Below are 13,009 nucleotides of genomic sequence, written 5' to 3' on the forward strand. Positions count from 1 at the left end.
ATACACTGAGTAGCTATAAAGGGTGCCTAAATTGTATCTTGTTCTCTGCAGGTAAGATAAAATAGATGGTAGACAAAGAGTATGATCCTTAGAAGATTCCCCAAAGGAAAAATATATTAATAAAAAATGGTGGTGTGGATTTCTGTACTAAGGTCCTTGCCTAAAGCAAGCCCCATTCTGTCCTTTGGCTAGTATGTTGGACATCAGCAAAAAAAAAAGGAAACCTTCAGTTTAGGTCACTCCAGGCAATATTTTCACAGCATTCAGTTAAACACTATTTTTCCTTTGTGAAATTAAACTTCAGTTCTTATTTTTACTTTTTGCTCTTTCCTTTATTTTCATTGTATTAAAAAAAAAATCACATTCTCATTATTAAAATTATTTCAAACAATACAGATACACACACACACACACACGAGGATACTTCAAAAAGTTCATGGAGGGCTGGCTGGTTCTCAGTTGGTTAGAGCACAACCTTATAACACCAAGGTCATGGGTTTGGATCCCCATACCGGCCAGCTGCCAAAAAAATAAATAAATAAAATTTTAAAAGTTCTTGGAAAGATTCGTATTATTTTTTAATTCCATTTTTCCACAAATTTTTTGAAGTACCTTGGTACTTAGGGATCCCAAGTGTATCTCTGAAGATAACCGCTATTGCCAGTTATCCTTCCAGTTTTTATGCATGTATATACGTATAGGTACATAGAGAAAAGAAGTACAAAGTTTTGAGTTGCAATTATTTCAGATTTTTATGAATGTTCTTTGGTTGTCTTTTCCTGTCTTTTCCTGGTATCAGTGTTATGCTGACTTTGTTAAATATGTTGGGTATTTTTCCTTGTTTCCTATACTCTGCAAATAGTTTGTACAACATGAGAATTATTTTGTTTTTTGAAAGTTTGGTAAGAACTTGCTTATAAAATCATCTGAATCGTGCTTCTTTGGGGGATAGTTTTGTGTATATCTTTCCAGTTTCTTGTATGGTTTTGTATTTCTTGAGTCAACTTTAGTTATCTTTGTGTCTTTTTTAAAATCTAATTTGCCAAAGATTTCTCTGTTAATCTTTTTATTTTTTTATTTTTATTTTTTGTTTTTGGCAGCTAGCCAGTACAGGGATCTGAACCCTTGACCTTGGGTGTTACAAGGTGACAAACTGAGCTCTTATCCAACCCATACACACACACACACACACACACAATTTTTTTTTTTTTTTTTTTTTTGGCATCTGGCTGGTAAGGGAATCCTAACCCTTGACTTTGGTATTACCAGCACCATAGTCTCCCAAGTGAGCTAACTGGCCAGCCCTCTCTTAATTTTTTTAAAAAGCTATGTTTATCACTCTTTTTCCAGCTTTTTTTTGGAAGCTTATATTATTTGTCAGTCTGTCTTGTTTTCTTATAAGTACATTTGATACCATATATTTACCTCTGAATTTTACTTTAGTCATATCCCTTGGATTTGACTAATGCTCTTTATCAGTCAGGGTCAAGTGAGAAAAACAGAAACCACACAAGGTATCTGATTAGAAAGAATGTAATGTGGGGGTCGGTTACACAGTGTCTTATGTGGGTTCCCTAGAAGCAGACTCTAAGAGGAGGATTTCTGTGAAAGTAATTTATTAGGAAGAGACTCCCAGGGAAAACTGGGAGGGAAGCGAAGTTGTGGGACCAGAAAGGGAAAGAAGGCAAGCAAGGTTAGGTATCAGACAAGTTCATAGAGGCTTACTTTGGCACAGTTCCACAGCAGAATTCTGGAGACAGTGTAAGTCACACCTCTCAGAGTCATCCTGATCAGGGGCAAGGAAGCTGCAGTATTAATATTTCCACAGTCATTTGTTAATGTCTGCCCCTGGGGGGACAAAAATTCCTAGACACTACTGAATCTCTGGACACATACAAGAAGGCACAGGTACTGGCTATCGGAAATGAAAGCACACTGTGAACCTACATGCAAAAATGGTACGGGATCAGAGGCAATACAGTGCTACACACATAGACGACATCTGCTACGTGCAGAGCTGACAGCAAAAAGGAGCCTGAGGTGGCAGTGGCGATAACCACAACAAGCAGCTAGTACCTGCTGGATCTAGGGGAACAGAGAAAGGTTGGGGGTCTCAGAACCTAGAAGCTAGGAGAGATGAACTTTGGTAGAATGGGACCCCAACCCTAAGGAGGGCATACTACCCAGTAGATGCTGGTACCAGAGGAGCTGGAGGAGGGCCCCTGTGGGGCTGGGTCTCACACTTTGAAGAAGGATGCTACCAGTTGGTTCAGCTGCCTCTGAAGGAGCACAGTGAGGTGAAATCTCAGAAAATACCAGAAAAAAGGTGAAGGCTAGACCCAACTGCTGCTGCCAGGGTGAGGGACCATTGCTGGGGTGATGAAAGCACATCGGAAGAAGGAAGTCTGTCCTCCCTTCTCCACCCTTGCATTCTCCCTCCCTGGGGTTCAATTAATTTGCTAAAGTGGCTCACAGAACTCAGGGGAAAACTTGCTTATGTTTACTGGTTTATTATAAAGGATATTACAAAGGATACTGATGAACAACCACATTGAAGAGATGGATAGGGTAAGGTATGGGGTACGGGGCTCAGAGCTTCCATGCCTGCTCCTGGTGTCACCTCTCCCAGGGTGACGGAGACGCAAAGGATTACTCAAAGCCCATTTCTCCAGAGCAGTGAGAGGCCCAGAAGGGGTTAATCCCAAGGATGATTTCTTCAAGAGAGAAGAATTCCTAGGAAATAACCCCGATTCTCTCCGTTTTTATTCTCCAGGCAAGAAAGTTATGAAAAAGGATCATAGGTGGTTACAAAAAGAACAATGAGATATTTGTCATAGCAACAATCATTAGGTTTAGCTGCACGAAGGACAATGCTTATAGCAAGGCATTTTTGCTGTGTTACAATTTTTTTTATCTACAACAGAGACTTTAGTCCTGGGAAACTTTTCTGCTTTTCCCAAGCTTAGCATTTCTATGTGCAGTACTAAAAGGTTAGACATTTGCTTTATTAATGTTGGTACCCTCCACAATTGGAGCTCCACCCTTCAGGAAGCTCACTTCGTTTGACTATCTAGAAGCTCATGTGAACTCTGTCCTTTTGGGCTTTTATGAAGGCTTCATTATGTAGGCATAATTTATTAAATCATTGGCTGTTAGTGATCAACTTAACCTTCAGCCCCTCTCCCCTCTCTGGAGGTTGGGGCTGGGGCTGCAAAGTCCCAACCCTCTAATTATGCCTTGGTCTTTCCCGTAACCATCCCCCATCCTGAAGCTACACAGAGGGCTGCCAGCCACCAGTCTTCTCATTAACATACAAAAAGACACTTACCACTGTGGAGATTGCAAGGATTTTAGGAGTTGTATGCCAGGAAACTGGGCAAAGACCAAATACAGATGGTCCCCAGTTTACTTTGTTTCCACTGATGATTTTCTAACTTTACAGTGAGTTTATCAGAATATTATAATGCATTTTCGACTTACTGTATTTTCAACTTATGGTAGGTTCATAGGAACTTAACTCCATCTTAAGTCAAGGAGTATCACGGTATCACGGTATTCTGTTTGTTTACTTCATCTGTTGCTTTCTGAAAGAAATACTTTCAAAACATCTGGCACTGATTAGTCATCGATAATTTCTCTTTGTATTTCTGTCAACTTTTACTTTCTTTTTCAAAGCTTTATGTTTTTAGGTACATAAAGACTCATGATTTGCTCTGATTTCTCTTTTGTCTGATATTAACCTTGCCATACCTACTTTTTGTTGTTAGAATTTGTCTGGTGAATCCTTTTTCATTCCTTTATTTTTAGCCTTCCTGGGTTGATTTATTTTAGGAATGTCTTATATGCATGCGAACAGATGAATTTCTTTTACTTTTTTTTTTTTTTTTTTTTCTTTTTTGGCAGCTGGCCATGACAGGGATCGAACCCTGGACCTTGGTGTTATCAGCACTATGCTCTAACTGATGAGCTAACTGGCCAGCCAAAAGATGAATTTTTTTTAACCAAATCTGAAACTCTGCTTTTAAAAAGCAAATTTAACCCAAATGGATTTATTGTGATTACTCATATGTATAAACTTATGCCTGCATTTTATTTTGTAATTCAATTTACATGAATTCAGGGCTTGCTGGTTAGCTCAGTTGGTTAGAGTGCAGTGTTATAACACCAAGGTCAAGAGTTCGGATCCTTGAACTGGCCAGCTGCCAAAAAAAAAAAAAATTACAAGAATTCTTTTTTGTTTATTTTCCCTCATTTCTGTACTTGGTACAGTTTTCTTTATTTCATAAAGAAAATAATAAATTGAAATCACAAAGTAAAGTGATAGGTATAAGTTCAAACATGGCTTGCAACTTTTTTATTATACTCTACGGTTTTTGAATGGTGTACTTTCTGAGTCCTTATGCTTCTGAAAATGTCATTATTTTGCCCTCATGCTGGAAACATAGTTTGGCTGGGTAAAAATTCTAATTTCAGATTGTTTTCTCTGGAAATTTTGAAATTACCTCTTCATTTTCTCTCTTCAATCTGGAATTGTTGATTTATTAAAGTCTCGTGTCATTCCTCTGTGTGTAATCCTTTTTCTCTCTCTCTGGAAACGTTTAATATTTTCTTTTTATCTCAGTTTTGTAAATATAGTTCTTTTTTCATTCATCCTACTTGATTCTCTGAGAACCTTTCAGTCTGAACAATTGTTTCTTTGTCCAATTGTTGAAATTTTTCTTCTACATCTGCTCTGAGTATGTGTTCAGCTTTGTCCTATTTTTCCTTCTAGAAATGCTCTTAGATGGATATTGGAATTACTGAGTAATAGATGTATCCTCCAGAACTCTAAATTTTTCTTTCATACTGTTCATGTCTTTGTTGCACTGGGTTCTGAGAGAATTCCATGGCTGAATTTTCAGCTCACTGACTTATTCTTCAGTGATGTCCATGCCATTGTTCTGCCCTTCTGTTGGTTCATTGTCATAACAGTCCACTCTAGTTTTATGATAGCAATATCCTCTCTTATCATTCTGAAGATAATGACTGTAGTACTCTTAAAATTTGTTCCTATTTGCTCCAGTATTTATTCTTGTTTGTTGAGTTTTATGCCTCTTTCAGGTTGTGTTGGTTTTCCTCAAACATTGGTGACTTGATTGTGAGCTTACCTTTGTGTGCCCCGCATCTTGAGAGGAGCAGGAGATCCTGCTTGGCTGAGTGTGCCAGCACCTGGGTTTCTGGACATGGTAGTTCCCCCTTCCTCCTGGTCCATGTCACTGCCCTGCTCTGGGCACAAACCAGAAGGGGAACAAACCAGTGAAGCCATTTCAGTGTTCCTTTTTGTGGGATTTAACCCTCTTTCATATACATGTGCACCTCTTTGACCTTTGCATCCTTCATACTGCTGTTAGTCATCTAGAAATTCTGGCCCACTACTCATTGTTCACATTATTATGAGTTTAATGAATATGTAAAAAATGTTGATTACTTTTTGTTTTTGCAGTACATAAAAATGTAGGACGTATTTCTTACCTTCAGCCATGATAAATGTTTTTCTGTCTATTTGGTCTCATGTGACTCTTAAAATTTAATGATCATTGCCAAAACTCATTAAAAATACAGAATTAAAATGTGTGCATTTTATTATATGTACATTATACCTCAGTAAAATTGAAATTTTTTAAAAGTTCAAAAAAATTAGTGATCAGGTGATTTCTACATGCCTACTGTGATAAAATATCAGGAGACGTGTGAGTAATAGTGAAATGATAATAAGTACCTCTGGGTATTTTTTTCCCAGGGTGTACTTTCTAATGAAATATATACCATATTGTCGAGCATTCCTGAGGCTGAAAAATTTGCTAAATTCTGGATCTGCAAAGCAAAGTTGTTGGCAAGTAAAGGTGCCTTTGATGTTATTGGACTGTATGAAGAGGCCATTAAAAACGGGGCAACAGTGAGTATCTGTCTTGGGATGGGTGACTTCTTAAAATTCTCTTTCATGTGGGTTCTTCGTTTGCAAAATGGCAGTTACATAATGTGTTAAACTTCTAATTCATTTCATAAAGTTATACACAAAATAAAAGAAATACAATATGTCCTTTATGAACATTCTGATTAAAATGTTTATAGGAAGTTGTGTTATATGTAAACCAACAGAATCACTTGTCAGGTGACTGTGTCTCACAACACTCATTGTAAAAATATGCACTTATGGAAAGTAATAGCATAGAAAGTTATAACATAGCATCAATATCCAATTCTTGTAAAGTAAAGGCATACCTTACCATAATGAACCTAAAAATATATTAAACTCAACACATCAATATTCATAAGTCAATAATTGAGAGCAATTGTGTGAAATAACTTGTAATTCTAAAACCTAGAAAAAAATATTATGTAATATTTTTTAAATGTACATCAAATAGTTTTATAACTCTTTTCTCTTAAATGTCATTTTCCATGTCATACTCCGTATTCTACAGTACCTTTTCCCATGATTTTTCAAAATCAGAGTTGTACATGGACATAGTTTAAAAAGTCAAATAGTTTGCTAAGTTTCACTCAGTAAGGCCTCTGCCTCCCTATTGTCCCATTTCCCACTTCCCAGAGCCTGATTATTTCTATATCTACATCTATAGTTTCAGAAAATATGCTTATGTTGCTGTTTCTTGATTTTTCAGTTTTAGAAGTGATTTGTGGACTTCTAGCTATGCAGGGTGAGGATTGAACCCTCTTTCACATACACCTGCACAGATCCCCAACACACACACATATACACCCCTGTCTGTCACTCTTGCAGGTCTTTTCCATCTCTCCTACTTCCATTAAAGTCACATAGAAATTCTAATCACTAGTCAGTCTTCACATTGTTATGATATGTAAGAAATATATTAATACATTGAGCCATGTATACCAGAGTACTTCAAAATGTTTGTGGAAAAATAGAATAATCTTTAATTTGTATTCTTGAAGTACCCTTGTGTACTATGATTACTTCGCCTTACAAGCACAGCTGTCTACTCCTGGAATGAATTGGAGTCTTGTTTTGCCTTTGCCTGGTTTTTCTGAGTTTTTATTATGTAATTAATTCCCAAACTTCTCTAATTGTCTAAATTTCTCAATATTTTCAAAGCATCAGATATTCTATTTCCTTTTCTTAGAGACCTTTCTCCTACACCTTCTGTTTTATTCTAGGCTGCACAGACTGTCACGCTTGGGACGCTCTTCACCATCCCCCTCAGATTCCCTAAACATTCTTCTTCAATTGGATGGATCCCTTGTTTCTCAGAACCCATATCGTTTTTTTTTCTTCCTTCATTGTCTGCCTCTTCTCCGATGCTTTTCTTTTCTTTCTCTTTCTCTTCATTGTTGTTGTTATTGTTTGTTTACTTGTATTGTTTTGTTTTGTTCCCTATCATTCCTTAAAGACTTTACTCAGATGCTGGTGAAACTGGGCTGTTTGCATATATAAGAGGTGGGTTTGAAAAAGCTTATTAAAAGCTCTGGACATATGAATGGGGCTTCTGCATAGGGTGATCTGGCTGAGTTGATTGGTTAGAGAACCCTCAATATCAGTATCTTTAGGTCTTTCCTATTAAACCAGTCAGATTCTCTAGAGAAGTCTCTTCCAATCTCCTCCTTGGGAGCCAGAAACCAGGCTGCCAGTGTCACGAGGGACAAGAGAGCTGGGAGTCTCAACCCTCAACATGGAAACTTTCATTTGTCCCCTTTTTCAGGTGGCACCCCACCTCCAGTCTTGCATGATGCCCCCCAGAGACTTGGAGAATATGGTCCCAGTTTTCTGTTAGGATAAAGGGTATTGGACACAGTCACCAGGCTGCGTGGAGTTTAAGGGTATAGGGTGGATTTGGAGGTCTGAATGCTCTTTGAACAGATGCTCGAGTCCTCCTGATTTGGGCCCCACCATCCATTCCTGAGCTCTTCAGAAGCCCTGTGATATGAGTCAGGCTGTTTCTCAGCCACACTACCAGCTTAGGACTCGCTCTCTCAAATTGCTCACCTCTCTTCCTTCTGTATTCCACCTTCCAAAATCTTGTTACTATTTCTTCTCTCCTATTCTTTGTGATTATTGCCTCTTTTTAATCCCTTTATTATCATTTCAGTAGTTTCAATATGGATTAGAAATAAATGTGTATTCAATCCACCATTCAGTATACCAGAAGCCTGTAAAAACATAAAATACACTTGATGAATTTTTTATATAATTCAGACTCTTTGCAATGTGCTCTGTACATTTATTCTCTTTTCATTAAGCTTAAAGCGTAATTCCTTTTTAGATTTTGTAAAAATGTACGGAAAGCTTTGCTTATTATGCTCTATCGTCTGTTTATATCTATTATTTATTTGATACAGAGTCCCAGGCCACAAAGACAAACCTCTAAATACAAGACTGCTTCAAAAAGTTTGTGGAAACATAGAATTAAAAGATAATATGAATCTTTCCGTGAACTTTTTGAAGACACCTCATATTATGTTTCTATAAGAAAGTAGTTTACTTTCTGATATTGTGCTTCATGGCATAATTTACATACCTTTGAAAAGTGAAGTCTATCTCATAATTTTATCAGAAAATTGCTTTTCAATAAAGTTTTTTGTGTTTTTTTGGTTTTTGTTTTTTGTTTTTTTAAAGGTATGTTGTGTTACCAAATAAAAGAAGAAAGAAGGCTGAAGAAAATTGCCCAAAATACTGACAAAGATTGTATTTGAATGATGGGATTATGGGTGATTTCCTTTGTTAAGTTTAACCTATTGCTCAATTATTCTGTAATGAGGTATATGACCTTTAGGATAAAATTAAACAGTGTTGGGCCAGCCCCGTGGATCACTCAGGAGAGTGCGGCGCTGGTAGTGCCGAGGCCGCGGGTTCGGATCCTATATAGGGATGGGCAGTGCGCTCACTGGCTGAGCGTCATACGGACCGCACTGTGCCGAGGGTTGCCATCCCCTTACCAGTCACAAAAATTTTTTTTAAAAATTAAACAGTGTTGATAACACCAAGGTCCAGGATTCCATCTCTGTACAAGCAAGCCACAAAGGAAAAAAAAAAAAACTAAGCTAAGACAGCGCATCATATGTTTTTACATATGATGCCTTTTCTCAATGGCTAGCTTTACATCTTTGAGCCAGAATCTCTACATAGGAACACATTTTCAGTGGCATCATACAAATCAATAGGAAAATAGAGTCTGAATGAGAGAAATTTCATTATAAACAACTTTAAATACATCTCTTCATTAAAGTCAAGTGTGTCAGCATTTAACCAAAACTTCCAGTTTATTTGAAGTTATATAAAGTTTCTTAGCTCATTTTTTCCATGACTATTTTTAATACTATTCATGGATTTTTCTTCCTTTCTTCCAGCCAGTACAAGAGTTACGGGAAGTTGTTCTTAATATTTTGCAAGACCCAAACAGAAACACAGAAGGTACTGTTATTTTTGTATTCAAATTAATTCCCTCTAGCTGTACAAGTGAAAAATATCCAGGACCACATGGGGAAAAAAAGAAAAGAATTACAAGTCCCCTAAAATACCTCTCACTTCTTGGTTTTCACGGCCTGTCCCATTCAGCCATTGTCATCAGCTGATATATTTCTGTTATTGAAAGTAAATACACTGCTCCACGTAGAACAAAGGTGGTTTCCATCAGAGCAGCCTAGACTAAAGTGTCCTGCTTCCCCAGAATCCTAGGTGGGAGAAGACAATGGCTCCTATCAGGGAAGAATGAAGCAAAAGGGAGAAATGTCTTGGCTTAAGTTACATGTTTAATCATAATAAATCCACCAACACTTACTCATCTAACTTCATGTTCTCCCTTTAAAAAGAGCCATCTCAGGCTATTGTTAACCATTACTATCACTGGTTGAACTTTAGAAGACTTCTGTGAGAAATACTGTGCCAAACACAATGAGTGACATATTATAATTATGACACGTTATAGGAATGAAAAGAAAAAAGAAGCTGTCTTTAGAAAATAAAATAGTCTTCTTAGTATCTTAGAAGGTGACAGGTCTTTTTCCTTTAAGAGTAGATTTAACTGGAGAACTGTCAAGTCATGTGAATTACAACTAAGTATCCCACTACTTTTGGGAATAAGGTCATAGAGTAGATATACTCAATGGTAGACTCTTGCTGGGAATGAGGCTAACATTCATATATCTGGTTATATATAACCATATATTCATATATTTGGTTAAAATTCATATATCTGGTAGTGTTCTTCAAAGGACTAAAAAGAGGAAACAGGAATCCATGCCTTTAATTCATGTAGGCCCTATTGACCTCCCATAGGGTCTCAGCCTTTACCTACAGTGTCTGGCTCTCTCAGTCTAATTTCTTTCATTTTGGTTGTTGTGGTTGGGCTGTCATGAAAATTGTGTTAATGCAATACATTTTTCACCCACTGTTCAAAGTAATAGCCATGTGGTCATCCCTGGGTTGGGAAGGAATTGGGAGGTGAGTTAACTGTAGTGAGTTAAAAAAATTGATCCAAGGTATGGTGTAAGGGTACAAGCCCAGTGATTAGTTCCTAAGTCATCTCTCTTGAGAGTGAATAAGAGATTGGGTATGTGTTCAGAGTGTTGAAAGGGTATCGAGGATCAATCTTCAACCATCTGGAGGGCTCATTAAGAGAGTGGCCTGAATCAATCACTCTTTATTTAGTATGTGGAGTCCATGAGGATTATTGGGAAATCATTGTATGTATTGCTTTTTCATTTTATTGATTTTTTAGCTTATGTATTACAATGCTACATCTTACTTTCCCTCCTGACCTTGCATATACAGGAATTACCTCTGACTCTTCAGCTGCTGAAACTAATATAACATTAGTGGAAGAGCTGGCCAAGAAGAAGGAATCTGGAAAGTCTTGTCTTTCTCCGAAAGAGAGGGAACAGGTTACAGCAACACCCCAGATAACCAGGGCAGAACAGGATAATCATCTTGGTATCAAATTACAGATTACTCCAATCCCTAGGTAAGCAAACTCTAAAGCAGGCCTAATTGTTCTGTGTTTCTCAGTTCTCCGCAGATCCAGAGCAGCAGGAGTTTATAGATACTTCTTCCTATGATGTCCACGTAGCCTAATCCATGTTCAGCACTGAGGAAAGAGCTTAGGGTGAGGGGAAGCTGGAAACATTGACAGGAGGGTCTGTGTCTTTTCTCTGCATGCACACCATCCCCCTCCCACTACCCATGATGAGACCTGACCTGCAGTGAGAAAGGTGCTGCCCAGTCAGGAGTATTAAATTGGATTCACTACCCTACCTCCCAGGATCGGTTCTACCACTTCACTCCCATGCATCCTGTACTTGCAGATCCCACCTACCTTTCCTGCCAGTCCTGGCACAGATGGGAGAAGAGGGAGAGGAGTAGGCACAAAGTCCCAAGCAGAGGCCACCTTTAGCAGTGGGAAAGAGGGGCAGCAAATAGCCCTATAAGAAAAGGGAGGGCAGTTGAGTATGTACTGTCAAAGACTGCTCATAATATCAGAAGCCTTTTGTTTTTTAACAAGTTTAAGGCAGAATTGTGGTACTTTAAGGAGCTATGTCAGGGTGTCAATGCCATTTTCAGAAATGTTAGTGTAGTGTCACTCTTCTCTGTTCATGATCTTGAAAGGAGAATTCCAAACAAGAGCACCAGGACAAAAGTCCTGTGTTTTAGTTCCCCGGAAAGCATGGCTGGGTGTCTTCCAGTCCTGAACTCCTCTCTCAGACACAATATTTCCTCACTGCAGTCAGCTCATGGGTGAATGAAAGCAGGCAGTCAATCCAAAAACCACCTAGATTTTATTAGGAAAGCTTTTTAGCAGACTTACCTGTCAGTTTTTTTAGGCTAATCAGCGGTTTTGTGACTTATAGACCAGATTCACAACCTGGAAAGGTCTCGGCATCCTGTCCTCCAGGCTACTTTGTATTGTAATGCACTTACAAGTTTACAAGGAAGATGCCCAATTTGTTCCAGTTTCAATCTGTGGTTTAGTCCACCATCTTAAAAGATATTTTTTGAATAATTCACTGTCAAAGCTAGAAAGAATGTTAGAATTTACCAGTCCAACCAAATTTGGTGTTAGGCCTAATTTCCTTAATGAGTCAACTCTTTTGGAAGTTTATAGAATAAACAAACACCAACTACCAAGTAATTGACTTCAGATAAAAACCACACTTAACATTCATTTAATAAATCCCTATGCATACACCATTCAAGAGCAGGTGGCCACCGCCCAATACATTCTGGAAATCAGGGAAAAGCTGCCTTAGGACAGGAGCTGTTCTAGACGTGTCTCTTGTATCAGCCTACCTTGAAATGTCCATGGTGTTTTATTATGGCATAAAAACAGAAAAGGAATAATAAATAGAATATTTTTAAAAGATATGAGGTTTTGAATGCATCTCTTGCTGTCTCTCAGAATACAGAGGGTGCCAGGAGTGCCAGACATGAAGCTTATTACTCCTGTACGGCGCTCATCGAGGATCGAGCGAGCAGTGTCCCACTACCCACAAACGCTGCAGGAACACGATTTAGTCGTGGCTTCTCTGGATGAGCTCTTAGAAGTGGAAGAAACAGAATGTTTTATATTCCGTAAAAATGAGGCTTTGCCTGTAACATTAGGGTTTCAAATCCTTGAATCATAATTTCTTGATGCTTTTTTTTAAAAAGGTGTTTCAGAGCCTCCATGAGATGAGAAATGTCCTTGTCCAGTTGACCTGGGAAAAGAAATATAATGGAGAGGCATCATGGTTGCAGATTATGGATTCAGGACCTAGGAAGTAATTCACTGGACTTTCTTTCAAATTTTATATCCCCATGGGAAAGTCTTTGGTTTATGTGTTGAAGACTGTAGTTTGCCACAGTTTTACAGCATACATAAATTTTAAACCATTGAATATTAATTTACCCCACAAGTGTGATAAAAATTTGTACTTTATTTATCTACTTTAATCCCAACATAGTTGTTTTCTATATCAGAAGGTTGGTCCCACGTGATAATGAACTTTCTTTTCTTCATCC

General features: G+C 38.0%; 1 protein-coding gene across 1 annotated transcript in view; it reads left to right on the forward strand.

Moving 5' to 3' along the window:
- The window catches only part of CKAP2L (cytoskeleton associated protein 2 like), a 30,674-nt gene extending 18,041 nt beyond the window's left edge, over nt 1-12,633 (forward strand). The window contains exons 6-9 of the mRNA XM_063077570.1: nt 5,780-5,935; nt 9,364-9,427; nt 10,787-10,976; nt 12,408-12,633. Of these exons, the coding sequence (XP_062933640.1) occupies nt 5,780-5,935; nt 9,364-9,427; nt 10,787-10,976; nt 12,408-12,633 (636 nt within the window). The remainder of the gene's footprint in view (nt 1-5,779; nt 5,936-9,363; nt 9,428-10,786; nt 10,977-12,407) is intronic.
- Nucleotides 12,634-13,009: the final 376 nt, after the last annotated feature.

Source organism: Cynocephalus volans, chromosome 14 (genome assembly GCF_027409185.1).
Source record: "Cynocephalus volans isolate mCynVol1 chromosome 14, mCynVol1.pri, whole genome shotgun sequence".
Lineage (NCBI taxonomy): Eukaryota > Metazoa > Chordata > Mammalia > Dermoptera > Cynocephalidae > Cynocephalus > Cynocephalus volans.